This window comes from Phallusia mammillata, chromosome 8, assembly GCF_965637545.1.
Source record: "Phallusia mammillata chromosome 8, kaPhaMamm4.hap1.1, whole genome shotgun sequence".
NCBI lineage: Eukaryota > Metazoa > Chordata > Ascidiacea > Phlebobranchia > Ascidiidae > Phallusia > Phallusia mammillata.
In genome coordinates this window covers 11,648,946-11,662,832 of record NC_137259.1, presented here as the reverse complement: position 1 = coordinate 11,662,832, position 13,887 = coordinate 11,648,946, and the positions used below count along the sequence as shown (strand labels likewise).

Here is a 13,887-nt window from a genome sequence, read left to right as displayed (position 1 = left end):
TGTGGGAGTGTGGACTTTTCACCAAGTTGCGTTGATTGAACCAGATATTGCTTTTCCGCAAAGAATCGTTTAATTATTAAACGGCGACCCACGTACGCTACAAGTCTGAAAGCGTCTAAGCGTACACGGAAGTAAATTGTGAGTGACACTCTACGATTATCGTTAAGTGGTTTAGTAGTTGCTAAGTTCTGCTGTGGAAATCCTTCCGGTATTCGTCTGTGGCAGTTTGTAGGGATTGATTCAAGTTCAGCGTTACGGATTTTCAATGCTGTTTATCGCGACAGACTTTATGCCTCAGTTGTAAAATGTCCGACACGTCATTTGGTACAAAACAAACCTTATCCACCACACCTAAAGCGGATTAACGAAGAGGCGACATTCTAGTCAAAAATCGGTTTAACCTAAAATTGTCGTCTATTAGATATGAGGTCTCATTTTTTTCTGGTTTAAAAACTGTTGTTAGAAACCAAAACTTTCGTTAGGTGGTTCAGAATATACAGCAAACCCCCATTACGAAACATTACACAGCCTAAAATAAACTGTATTTTTGAAATAAAAAAGGTGTTATTTTCTTTGCTGTTTGTTAACTGATTTTATAGCACCGGGTTTAGTAGTAAGAGTTAAGAAAAGGAATTTTGAAGAAGTTTCGCTTCGTTTTTCGATGATTAATCAAACCAGCAGTGATATAGACTGGATGTTATGTGACTCTTCGTTTTAGTCATAAAAAAACGCGAGTCAGTCCTAGCTCAAAAATCTCAAGGCTATATGTTTGAAACAATCGTAAGGTACTGATAAATTAGAGGTCAGCAAATCTGTGTGTAGCCGTGTGTCACGATCAGCATGAGAAACAGCCACCTGTTGGGTCTAATGTGTTTGAGATGTCACTATTTTTGTACACTGGGTCTTACCAATGTTTGTGTGCAAGCTTACAACCTAAAAACTTTATACCACTAGTGCTTTAATTGTGTTTTCGCTTTAAATAAAGCAAGTACTGCTGGGCAGTTTTCTCCCAAAAGATAGCGCCTTCCACGCGTGCTTTGTCCAGGTCGCTTGGGTAAGCAAACGCTTTCGTGACAACTTGACGCCCTTTGTCAGGATGTTATTGGTCTGTGGGGCATGAAAGATTTTCGATCACGTACTTTGTCTATAGATAGTGGGTGCTGATACAGTATGTACACATTTTACACCAGACTTGGTTGCTTTGCCTTGCCACGAGTTTCGGTCGAATATTGGTTGATGCTGAAATTTGTTTACCCAGTGACCAGAGAATTCCGCCCCTTTCTAGCCTTTACTTACGTGAACAACATCATAGTTAATCATTGATCAGAAACACGGGGAAAGTTTGTATGGTTTGCAAAGTAACAGGTATAAGAAGTGAACAGAAATGTCAAAATACCTAAACAGATTTGCGCTCGTACAAGTTATCTTGTCAAACTGCAGGCGTAAAGAATTTTAACATTGCAGGACAGCCGCCAATTAGTGCCGCTTTTTTGAGGCACAAGATCGCGCAAAAATATAATTACAAGGCAGACCACCTCTGCTACTCCCAAAGGACAGCTGGACATGGCCATTGAATGTCGTCTGGTTGTAGGGTGAATCAATGGATTTTGGGTCGTTTTTGCTTAAACTACGTGTTTATTTGTTTCTGCTCCGGTGAGTCGTTTCCGCGTTTAGATAAATATTTATACGGGAAGAACTTGCTAGCCTAAATTATAAGCAACCCTAAACTGACAGGGTTCAGTTGGTGCAACTTTATTTAGGTGCACAGTTGACACAAAATGATGGACCATCTGTTGGGAATCACAATTTTTCCGTTATTCGTTGGTTTAATATAATTCCGGTTTCATTTTGGACATCCACGTGTGCGCAATGCCGCTTCGTCTGTGGGGATGTCACAATTAGCAAAAGCTGCTGCATACTGAATTCATGAATAATCCATTACTTGCCGTTGAATTAGTCAGCGAGCAACTTAAGCGCGATACATCAATGAAAACTGCTTTCCTCGCGGAAATTCGCTTGGAGTTGTTGCATTGGTGAAAATATGCGGCATTCCACAATACGTGTGGTCGCGGCAAACGACGGCGAAATCGCGTTGCTTTGTTACGCTCGACGCTTTTTGACGTCAATGAAGATGGGAGGACCAAAAAGTAAACCGTCTATACGCATATCAGGTCGTTTCTTTTATAATGCGACAAAATGACATGTGGGACAGCTTGACGAATGATGTGTGCTGGTGTAAACGTGTTTCGTATCTCCAAAGAGCGACATACATTCTGTCCTGTTGCATACAAACCAGTCACGCATTTTGGTATGTCACCGTATTAGACGAAAGCTTGTGTAAGCCGTTTGCCTATGAATGTGTTATTATTTTATGTTTTAAACTTATTTTGCAGGCAGTTTATTACTACGCCTTTTTTGTGATAGCTTTAAGGAAGGGGAAGAGACTATAATTAGTTAAAACGTGGTAGCGCCAGCTCAGGGTCAGGTTATGACTCAAAGAACTCGTTTGGACGTTTGCTTAGGTATATATATCCAAAGGAATAACCCACCTCAACGAAGGTCTATGTGTATAAATTAAAATCCTATACTTAGCGATGTTGACATGTTCTATGCAAATTACTAAAAGCGAAGTTCTTAATTGCACGTGGTTTACGTTTACTGTATTACGCAACTTATTCAATTGATACTGGAATGTGGCATGTTGAGAAGTGATTTTGTATGTTGGATATAGGTGTTGCCGCTACTTCACGCTGTGCGCGCCGTTGGCTATATGTCGGTTTCACGCCTTAGCTTAGCGACGCAGGTGATGCCATTGCTGTACCTCGACCCTCTTATTTGTAATTCTGTCACTTTTCTAAAGCCTAATGTGCGCGATAAATAATAAATTTCCAAATTTTTAGTGTCGCAAATCATATCGAAAACATTGCGAAGCTGACTTTTTGTGACAGAATACAGTGAATCAACGAGTATGTGCTCATCGTGTATGCGACGACGTTGTTCAGACGAAGAGTTCAGGATATGATTTATACGTGTACAACGCTTGACCACTGTAGCATGCCATGTACTGGTAGAAGACCGAAACAAACGCAAGGTTGATAATTGTCACCCGCAGCTGTTGTTATGAATAGCTGTTACACGCGATATGAGCACCTTCAGGATTTGCTTTGAGCAGAAAAGATTGGAGTTAGACATTTGTTCTGTTACTAAGCTACGTTACGTAAAATGTGTTGAACATATAACCTTGTGATAGAAAGGGTATTCTACATCACACATTGTTTTTCACGGCGGATTTCGGCGTGTTGCCAGCAATGGCGATTGTAACTTTCTTTGTTGTTGCAGATGTAATGTCATTCGCTACGTGCCAAAGTGCGAACATGCACGCACGTGGTCTCTGCGACCAGCATTAATAACAATAGCAGGATATCAGGGCATTTCAAGGTGTGAACGAAACGGAAGGACGTCCAGTCACTGAGCAGTTTTTTTGCTTTTGGGAACAAACTAAGTTTACCGTAAACGCTACCATGATTTGTTTACGTGTCCAAAGATTTTCGACAGAGCCCCTGAAAAGACTATGCAGTTTTCTTGTACTTTCCTTGCTCATGTGTTTTCCTAATTTGTCAGTGAATGCTGCTGTTACGGTACCGATGTGTCCTAAGCCTTGCAAGTGTTCAAGTTATTCGCCAACATCTAAATCTGATAGTTCGCCAGAGCTCATGGCAATGGGAAACTTAACTCACGTGCTAGTCAACTGTTCTCATGCAGATCTGGCAACTTTACCCAACAGCCTCCCAAAAAACGTCTTCAGTCTCCATCTAAATGGAAACAAGATGAAACGACTAGAGAACATTTCTATTTCTTCGAATGATACATATTACGCCAAAGTTTCTATCTTCCGTGCAAGGAACAATCTTTTATCGCATATTGACATCGGTGCCTTTGATACCTTTTACTCCTTGCATACCTTGGATCTTGCCTACAACCTGATAACTGACCTTGGTTGGTCAGCAAGCTTGGAGAACACGCGTCTTATTGTATTGGATTTATCTTACAATTCAATTGAAAGAATTTCTCCGGTCACTTTGGAACCTTTAAAGTTTCTGGAAAGGTAGGATTGTGTTTTGCTGTAACTTTATGTAATGTTGAAAGTAATCTCCGTAACCATGTTACAACCGAAAGTAAACAAACAAATATCAACCATATGGTGAACGCTCTGTATACCACATGTAATTTATGATACCCGTCAAGATGTTTGTACACGAACATATGCTTATGTTTCGAAATAATGTTTGATAAACAATAAATGTTTTTCATTCCCCGTTCCTGGATTCACTATGTCGCGCAAAACTGTCCCACAAATTGCATTCAAGCTCTGCTACCAAAACCGGACTTTCCTAATGTAAAAACAATATATTTTGTTTTAGGTTGGATCTTAGCCACAATTACATTAAGATGGTCGATCGCCTTTCGTTTGCCGGTTTTGCCAACCTCAAGTATTTGGACTTGGCAGCAAATGTTATCGGTTCCCAAGGCCTGCAACAAGAGTCTCTAGGACGCCTTAACATCTTGACATATTTATCGCTGGCAGAAAACCGACCCATGACACGAATACCGGACTTTGTTGAGCTTGGACTTGAAGCAAACAGTCTCCAGTCATTAGATATGCACGGCTTGCCTTATGTAACCCATATCGAATCGTTCGCTTTTCAAAAGCTCAACGTATTGAAAACGCTTAACCTCAGTTTCAGTGGCATTCAACATCTTGAACAGGGCTGGTTAAATGGTGGGCCGCATCGCTCCTTAGAGACTCTTGATTTGTCATACAACCAACTTAAAACAGTGAACGATTACACGTTTGTGGCCATTTCCACAAACCAGAAACTGACCGACCCAAATACATACAGTGACATGCAACTTGATGTAGCCTCCTTGCCATATATTATGACTCCCTCGGTAGGTGAAACAGTGCAGCATATAAGACCCATTACATCCCATTCTATAAATTCGCAATCACTTGGTGCTGAATGGTATTTGCCTTTGGAAACTATACGTTGGATTTCTCTCCGCAACAACTATCACCTGACAACCCTCGAAGACAATTGTTTCACGCATTTGCCCGAACTGCAGTACTTGTTTCTTCAGGTAAGTTTTTAAGAGAGTTTTACTTTGATTTTAAACCAACTTGCCATTAACGATTTGCAATTAATCGATCACCAATTTAAAGATGTTGCGAGGGTCTCGTCTGAATCGTTAACTGATCGGTACCTTCTCAAAATGAACGATTACAAAACAGTTTCCTTAACTGCTGTTTTTGTAAATTTGTCTCATTTTTTTAGCAAAAATCAAACCTTTAAGGGTCGTTAGTTGTATTAAGAAAAATAGAGGTAATTAAATATGCCAACTTTGGATATTGTTAACAACACTGTGTGGCATCTCTGTAAAACTAATTTGTTGAAAGAACGTTTTGCGTTGAACAGAAGGCCGGCGCGATCTATTTGTTTTTGCGTATAGTGTCACTGCGCAAGGTCATCCGAAAACCAACGTTTCACGCAACATAAGCACGTCCGCCTTTCATGCTACTCGAAATGGGTTTTATGCGTTGAACAAATGTGAAACGTGGGTGGCACCCTATTCTTTTCATATCCATTATAAGTTCACGATTGTTGCAACAGTAAACCTGTGGTAAAAGGCCAAAAGTCACATTTTGAAACGCAACAAACACTTTACAGCGCATATTCATGATTCAAATATTAGTTTTACAGTAAGTGGTGGGTTCGTTGCGATTTAGTGAACACAAATACAACAGAGCCGACGAGCTGCACTGTAGCGTGGTGAGGCAGACTGGGTCGCACAAAAATCGATAAAGTGCCAATTGCACGCAGCGCGGCTATGGCGGTAATTTTAATTACACGATCATCTGAGTCGAATTACTATGTTTGTTCATCGCAGTCGGTGTCAGGGGCAAACGTCACACGGGCGCAACCGACGCATCGTTCTGACGTTTTTGCGTTGTGCTCCGAAAGGCAATAATCGCTAAATTGAAATTGATGTTTTTGAAAAATAGGCAGCGCATCGCATTTCATACACTTCATGCCGTTTTAATCAATAGATTTCTGTCATTGGTTTGCTGTCTGATTGGAAAAAGTTACACCCTAATGTTGAATAATCAATCTAAACCAATATATGCAATTCAATTATATTGGTATGTACATCAAGGATTAAAATTGTCTACATAAACTATGGCAAAAACTCAATCAACATTTTAAATCAACATTAAATCAACATAAAATAATGCCCAAACAAACGTATTCAACGACTTTGATGTATTCTATTCCTGCTTTCGTGAAAATTGTTTGTTAGTTTTGGCGATATATTTTTGTTCAAAAAAGTATTTATTTAGGTTTTATCCTCTTTAGAATTGCAATATATCTTCAATGAACGTCGCGTCGTCGGCTTACCGATTTCGGACGACAGCCATCCGCCAAACCCTACCAAACATCCGTGCTATGTGGCTCTACAACAATCCCGTCATATGCGATTGCTATGTGCGTGAAATTCGTTACGAAGTCGACAACTCAGCCGCCGAATCCCTGACTGGCTGTCAATCTCGGTCTGACAACGCGTCGAGTATCGGAATGCAACTGGACCCCGAGGAGTACTTCTACCGGCAACGGTGCATGCAGCAGGGAGTTTCCCATTCGACAGTTTGCTTTTCACCACAGAATACCGAGATGCACTTGGTGCTGTCAGTGCCCATGTCCCTTCTACGCTGTCCCGACGAACCAATGTCCCTGCTTATTGTGATGCTCATCGGGCCTCTGATCTTCGGCGCCGCCATTTTTATGGTAATGGTGTGTGGGTAAGTGCACAAGAGTGTATATGCGTCTGTGAACGTTGATACCATATTCCCAATTTTGTGTGGACCGATCTGAACCGCAGCGAAGCAGCGATTTTATCGATTTTAGCCTTGGCATTGTCAGTGATAAGTTCACTTAAAGAAAACATCGTCTTTTAATTGTGGGGATTTTTCCAGGAAGTGTTAATAATTAAAACTCTGTTAAGTTTTCACTTTACAGCTTTCGAATACTTAGTTTTGCACTTAGAGTCACTTTTACGGCAAAATGACTTGACACGACTGTCCCAAACAGCATTTTTTTATCACTTTAGGACATGCAGTGTGTTCGTGAGACGAGCGAGACGATATAGAGCCGGAAAGTACCATCTTATGGATGAAAAGCTCGCCCTGACAGCCAGAGATCGAATTTTTAAATCCAATGGACACACGCATCACCGGTCTGCTTACCACAAGCACGATTACAGTCCACAGACCCCGAACAAGGAATCTTCCTTCGAAAGGTTGTGCCCCAATGTCAAAATTATTTACATATCCGATGCTGTGCACGCACAAAAATGACAAAATTTGATTTTCTGTCTGACCTTTGCCTATGACGTGTATCAGGGCAGGATTAAGCTCTTTGGAAGCTATAACTTTGGTATCCCATACAGTGGTTGCTCGTGATTGAAAAATGGGTGGGGACGAAGCGGGAAAGAAAACTGAAAATATTGTTCTTGTTTCATAATATTTTAACTGTAAAAATAGTTTGTGCCTCGCTTTCATCATACCACATTCTCCTCATGGTTTGACTGATGTGCATGCAGGAAATATTTTTTTGTAAATATGAACACACATGTTTTTAAATAGAAAACAAGTAATGACTACATACATAATGTTTACATAATGTAAGGTACAATTATTTTCTATCAGTACACTTACAATATTTTTTTACCTTATAGCCTGTTTGTTCAAATAAATTTGTATTTGTCCAAATTTCTTAGATATTTGTAAAGTATGTTTTTGCAAGAAAATTATGTTTTTTCAGGAAATCCGTTTATCGGACAAATCTTGTCATGAGTGGTATGGAATCCCACCACGGCTCGGGTTCGGGCATTAACTTCCAGGTTCCAGCGTTTCTACAACCTGGAGCGCGACGACCAGCCTCGCCTGTCAAGGAGAGTCCAAAAATGGGTTCACGACCAGAAGTTTTCTACAAACAACAGCAGTATCAGGAAACAATGCTCAGCAGCCGAATCGATACTGTGAGCAGAAGCTGCCCTAACGTCAGCGGTGTTGACAAAAAGCCTGTCGAATTTTGGAAGCACACCAAGCCTCCTGTGTACAACGAGCGGGAAACGCACCAAGTGACGACCAGCGCCGACGTGAACGCTAACGACGAAGTAAAGCTGCCGTTGTTATCGTTGTCGAGGAACGAAAGTGCCCCGCAACTCGAAACTTCGACCCTCGGTGAAGATAAGTTCGAAGATTACAAGAAAAATGTTGATTCTCGTCATCATTTGCCAACTTAAGAACGGCAGCAATTGTAAAATGCGTAGCACGACCATTGTAATTTGCACGCGATTTTAAATTTCAACTCTAATTTTGTATATCGTTCAGGGGAATCCTTAATTTAAGCTGCTGTAACTGTTTTGTTCCAAACCTTTTTTTGACAAAAACTCTCTGCCGTCACAAGAAAATCATAAACAAAAAACATCGTTTAAAAATGCTTTTATAATACCCTTTTTATAAAAAAATTAACACTAGTTTTGCAGTAACAACACTAAACTTTAGACCAAACATCGCCACTGTGAAAGTATTGCCACCCCGACAAGTATTGAACGTTTCAATTTCCGCCTTAATTCTTGTTTGTTTGGATCATTGTGTGAAGATTAAACTAATTTTTCATAACAGAGTCCATACTTGCAGCGGACTAAAATGTTTTCTTTCCAAAGAAACACAAATGTACAGAAGCACAAACACGGGAATAAGTATAAATGAGAATATATTACTGCACGCAATATAAAAACAAATATGTTATATCACGTGCTACCCATATAAGTGGTAATATACAAACATGTGGCATATAAGTTGGGATGCTTTGTTTAAAGAGCAAGTCCCCTCTGTGACAAGCGGAAAATGTTGAATGATGCAACCAATAGGTCGCTGCGCTGGATACCATGTGTAGCTCTGTCACGTACGATAAACACGTCCATCAGTTTTATTTAGTATCTAACAAACATGCAGATTGGGGATCGTCGCCAAATATCCACGACATTGAAGATTTTAACGTTTTAGGTGGCAGCTTACCGCCGTTTTTGTTTAGTTGCATGCATAATTTACACATGGCAGGTTCATAACCAGGCCTCATAAGGGATATCGGTTGGTTATTGTCTTCTTCAAAACCACGGCGTCGCCAATTGAAGAACTTTCTGTACTGGGAATTGTCATTGTCCAACGCATGCAAATACTTCACCAAATCCGCTGGGGAATCAAAATTTTCCGCGTGTACGTATGAATGTTCCGGTGCCACTGCAGCTACGTCTTCCTTTGACGGACCCCAAACCACGGGAACGACGTTAGCCATGAGCCCGTTGCGCCAAAACTTTTCGGTCAAATAATCGGGGCAGTGCCACGAGTTCTCAAATGCCAGGTAGAACTTGTACGGCGCCAAAAATTCGTAGAAATCCTTCTTGGGCACTGCTCTGTTGAAGCATCTACCGAACATGTCAATTTCTAGTCCAGCAGCCACTAGTTTATCAACGTAGTTTTTACGTGCAACGGCGCCTCTAGTGTTGTTGCAATTGCTTACAACCCACACCGCTAGCTGTCGCTTTGCTTTCATCGCTTTGTCAATATATTTGTCTGGTTGGTTCAGAAAATGATACGGCATTGTCTTCATAGCATACCGGGTGTTGCCTAGATACCATACAATGTCTGAATCGCGTCTGTATGACATTGTGTAGTTAAACATGGTGTCAAATGTTCCTCGCATAAAATTTCGAAGGTGATAGGTTTTTGAAGGTGTTTCGCGATGCCACAAAACGTATACCTGGTCCTCACGCCTGAAAAATTAGTCAATTTAGTACTATATGAGCCTATAATATTTATTTAAACAAACGTTTATGCTCCGAAAATATTAGTTTAAACTTTAAACAGAAACGCTATTAGTCGACTGACCGCCATTCTTCCAACGACAAGGACAAATCTACTGTCGAAATGTTTAATAACAAAATAATTATGTTTTATGCCTTTGGCATAGTTTTCGTCACAGTAAGGTTGCTTGTCACTAATAAAAACATAAACTTATATTCACGCAAATTATATCCAATAAATAAAAGAACAAGCTGCTTATCATTTTTGGTTTTTCAATGGTAAAATAAACGTTTGTGTCCTCTAATAATGCGTTATAAGCTATGTTTCAAACCTCGAAATATCCAAAGGAAGATCGTCGAGATTTTCTTTCGTCGGTACATTGTCAAACAGCACAACCGCACTTCTATTTAGGTATCGTCTGTCCATAGTTAATCGGCATTTTCCACAGACCCCTTGAAAATTTCTTTCCAGAAAATTTCGGTCTTTAGCAAGGTATGCTGGTGGCCACCACACAAGCAGTATATACTGATAATCTTCTGCCTTTTGTATTATTCCGTCCTTGCCAAGCACTGAATATGATAAATCTCTCAAAAAAACATTTTCTTCTGTTGGAGGCAGATTGTTGTTTGTCGTTGTTTTAGCTTTTAGTGGTGCCTCGGCCGTTGACAAAATTACATTTGTAGACTGTTTGGCCACGTTAAATGGTTTGTTATTGGAAAGGAACTTCGGAGAAACGTCTTCATTTGGTCGAAGCTCAAAATGATCCCCTTCCTTTAACAGTTCCCAGGAATTCAAATCCAGTGTTAATACGGTTTGAGTTTGCTGGCCCCGAAAGGTCATTGCCGATTTGCAGACGTAAGTCAAAGTCAAAAGACATACTACGAATTTTGCAACTCTCTTTATTCGGTTTAGAATGAAAACGTTCGATGCACATCCGTGCCTTTGGTAGTTGTCATATGCCATCTTAGAACCAGACTCATGTTGTAAGCCTCTCCATTTAATAATACGTTAACTGCGGTAGTCACATTTTTCCTTACCTAGGACAAAAATTGTTGTTACAAAAACAGTTACTATCACAAAGAAATATTATTTTTCGAACTTAAAGCTTGCAGGTTAAACTTGATGCGAAATGCTGGCAGGTAAAATCCTGACATGTGCTATTAACTGTGGCTACCTTAGATTATAGTTTGTAGTGTGCAGTTTTGCAGATAACGAAAATAAAACAAAAGTGTCTGCTACATTTGAACGAAGTCGACATTCGAAACCGGTCAACCCACAAATGTTTAAGCACCTCCGGGCAAATGACCAAGCCATAAATACAAAGTCCACATGTCTGCCAAGCTTTATTAATTTATGGTCGCCGTTTGAGCCTTGTGACACATGCTGGAAACTTTATTTGTTGCAAAATAAGTTTAAGTACTATTTACAGTAAATTTAAATAAGTCTCAACAAAATATTACAACTTCTACTCACACTGTAAAACAAGATACCAAACTACATCATACAACCAAACAAGGCCAACTGGTAAACTTCGAAAAGTAGACATCTTTTTTGCCTTATCCTAATTGTTCACAAATCTCCAAAATCTGGAAAGTTCCACAGTACAACAAATGTACAAACAGAGTCTGTGAAACTTTAAACTTTGTTTCAGCTTAATTTCATTTTCTGGTTCGAAACCTTATTTTTGCTTCTCACTACAACATGACCTAACTTTTTAACAGTTAGTAAGTTCCTATCGTCCCTCAGTTAACCATCCACATTTGTTTAAACAACAATCGCCCCAGGCTGTTGCAGCAACGTGACTCTACACTCCTTCTATAGCCCACAGCCGTCAGAAATCTTTTACTCGTTTGAACTGAAGACAGCAAAACAATCCCCATTTTTCTTACTGCATAATTAATCATCATACTAAGAGTTACACAAACTTGTGCGAAAATTGGGAACTCTTGTTTGGTCATAAGCACAAAAACATAAGTTGGGATGGCATGCGAACGAAATACGTGTTCGCCACGTTAACTGGCAATTGTGGATTGACGTATCTTGGAAGAAGTAATTACACATGTCAGTCAGATAACACTTCAACAATGAAGAACAAATATAATAGCAAGGAGTATTGTCATTTCGATAGCATTTTTGTGTTCAAACTTTAACTATGCATGTTTGTTGTCATCTTTAAAGATTGTTTTAAAAAACAAGGACGTTTAAAATAAATGTTAATTAGATATCGGTATATCTCCAGTATTAACAAAACAGTTAGGAGGCAAATATAAGACCCAAGTTTGTCGTCTACTTTGCAAAGCTAAAACTTCTGACAGCCGCAAACAAATAGGAATACTCCAACACCTAACACGATCCGCTTAATGCTGAAGGTTGTTTGGTGACAAACAAGTTTAAACGTACACTTGTCGAGAATAGTGTTTTGGACACACGCATAAATACCAAAAAATTGCCCCAGTTCATTTTTCCATATCACTGTAAAAAATTTGATCAAGAGATTGCTACGAACACCGAGACAAGTGCTGCATGGGCTGGTGTGTTGGGCGGAAATGTTTGTCACTTGCTTTCTATTTCAGGAAAAGTGCTTAAGTCGATCAATGAAGATCGAATAAATGTACAACATGTCCTAAACACGTTATGAATGATTTGGCGACTCAAAGAAGAGCTACGTAGTAGGGTGAGACGCTTTGCAGTTTCCTGCCTCGAACCTAAAGGTATGAACTTCCGAACTGTGTACTGAGGATCACTGCAATACTCACTCTGTTTGTAAGTGCCATAACCTTATGATGCTGAGATTATGTCATCAATGTGTTTCTTTTCAGTGCAGGTGTACCTAAATAACTGCGAATATGTTGGCGGTTAGCATTCGAGGTTATGTGTAGATCAGGCGGTGTGTCATCGTATTGCTAATGCACTGCACGCTTCGGACGTAAATCAGAAACTTCCTTTAGTGCTCAACAATGGCACGAGCATGCAGTTTAGTGCTTGCGTTTAGTGACGTTGAATAAGACAGAAACCGAGAAAAAGAAAAATAGCGCATTTAAGTAAAAAGTTTTGGGTTGTCTTTAGAGAATTTTATTTTAATTTTTTTTATTTAAAATGTAAGTCGTCATGTTTGGTTAGAATAAATACATCGGATGTAGAAGGTTAGGAAGTTTTAAAGTGCCACATTTGTCAAGTGGTAAAACACAAACTTACGGGCCAGAAAAACAAAGCAGTTTGACAGCTTTGTCGATACGATTAAACTTTTAAAGCTTTAAACGCAGAAATAAAGTAAAAGAAGTTTTTCGCATGACCATTAACAAGTAATTTTTCATTTGACCTAATGTCTAGAATTGTCTATTTTTACCGGTTCAATGCAATTTGCTAATATGTACATAGCCTTTAGGCTGGTGACCAAGTCGTTTCGAGTTCTCTATCGATGTTATTTTTACCCACAGCTGGTGTTGCCAGTGCGTAACTTCCTTTATCGGTTACGTCACAGCTAGGAAGTAATGCGTAACAAAGATAGTGCTGGGTGCTTTGCTGGCAAACGAGTTTGTGCCACACTTAAGGGAATGAACTTTAGTTGACCGTCCTACCGTACGTTGTTGACCCGTGTCACCTTTTTGTCACTTTCAATCCCCGTGAAAACAAAAAGCAACAGGCGAAAGTGGCCGACATCGCAAGATAGAATATTCGTAAACAATATGCGTAAAAACAGTTTCTAAACAAATGCGTAAAAAACAAAATCGGTTTGCACGGTTTCGGCGAAACTTTCTGTTCTATTCATAAGAATGGCGAATATGCATAGTAAATTGTAACGAACTAAAATGGCACATAAAGTTGAGACTAATCCGAACTATTTGACTAAAAGGTCTAAGAATATACTTCTTATGACTGACAAACCTTGTATTGAAAGTTAGTCATTTTCTAAAGCTGCACAGATTATTCATTTTATCGGACAATCTTGTTTTCAGAAAGTC

The 13,887-nt window shown here is 39.6% G+C and overlaps 2 protein-coding genes across 2 annotated transcripts; one reads left to right on the top strand and one right to left on the bottom strand.

The window, feature by feature from the left end:
• The first annotated feature begins 1,734 nt into the window (after positions 1-1,734).
• LOC145204837 (uncharacterized) lies at positions 1,735-9,441 on the top strand. Its single transcript, XM_080077431.1, has 5 exons — positions 1,735-4,105; positions 4,422-5,139; positions 6,414-6,856; positions 7,165-7,353; positions 7,878-9,441. The coding sequence occupies exons 1-5, from the start codon at positions 3,522-3,524 to the stop codon at positions 8,359-8,361; spliced, it is 2,418 nt and encodes an 805-aa protein (XP_079933557.1). The 5' UTR covers positions 1,735-3,521; the 3' UTR covers positions 8,362-9,441.
• LOC145204838 (4-galactosyl-N-acetylglucosaminide 3-alpha-L-fucosyltransferase FUT6-like) lies at positions 8,818-10,962 on the bottom strand. Its single transcript, XM_080077432.1, has 2 exons — positions 10,257-10,962; positions 8,818-9,894 (listed from the first exon to the last, which is right to left on the bottom strand). The coding sequence occupies exons 1-2, from the start codon at positions 10,886-10,888 to the stop codon at positions 9,051-9,053; spliced, it is 1,476 nt and encodes a 491-aa protein (XP_079933558.1). The 5' UTR covers positions 10,889-10,962; the 3' UTR covers positions 8,818-9,050.
• Positions 10,963-13,887: the final 2,925 nt, after the last annotated feature.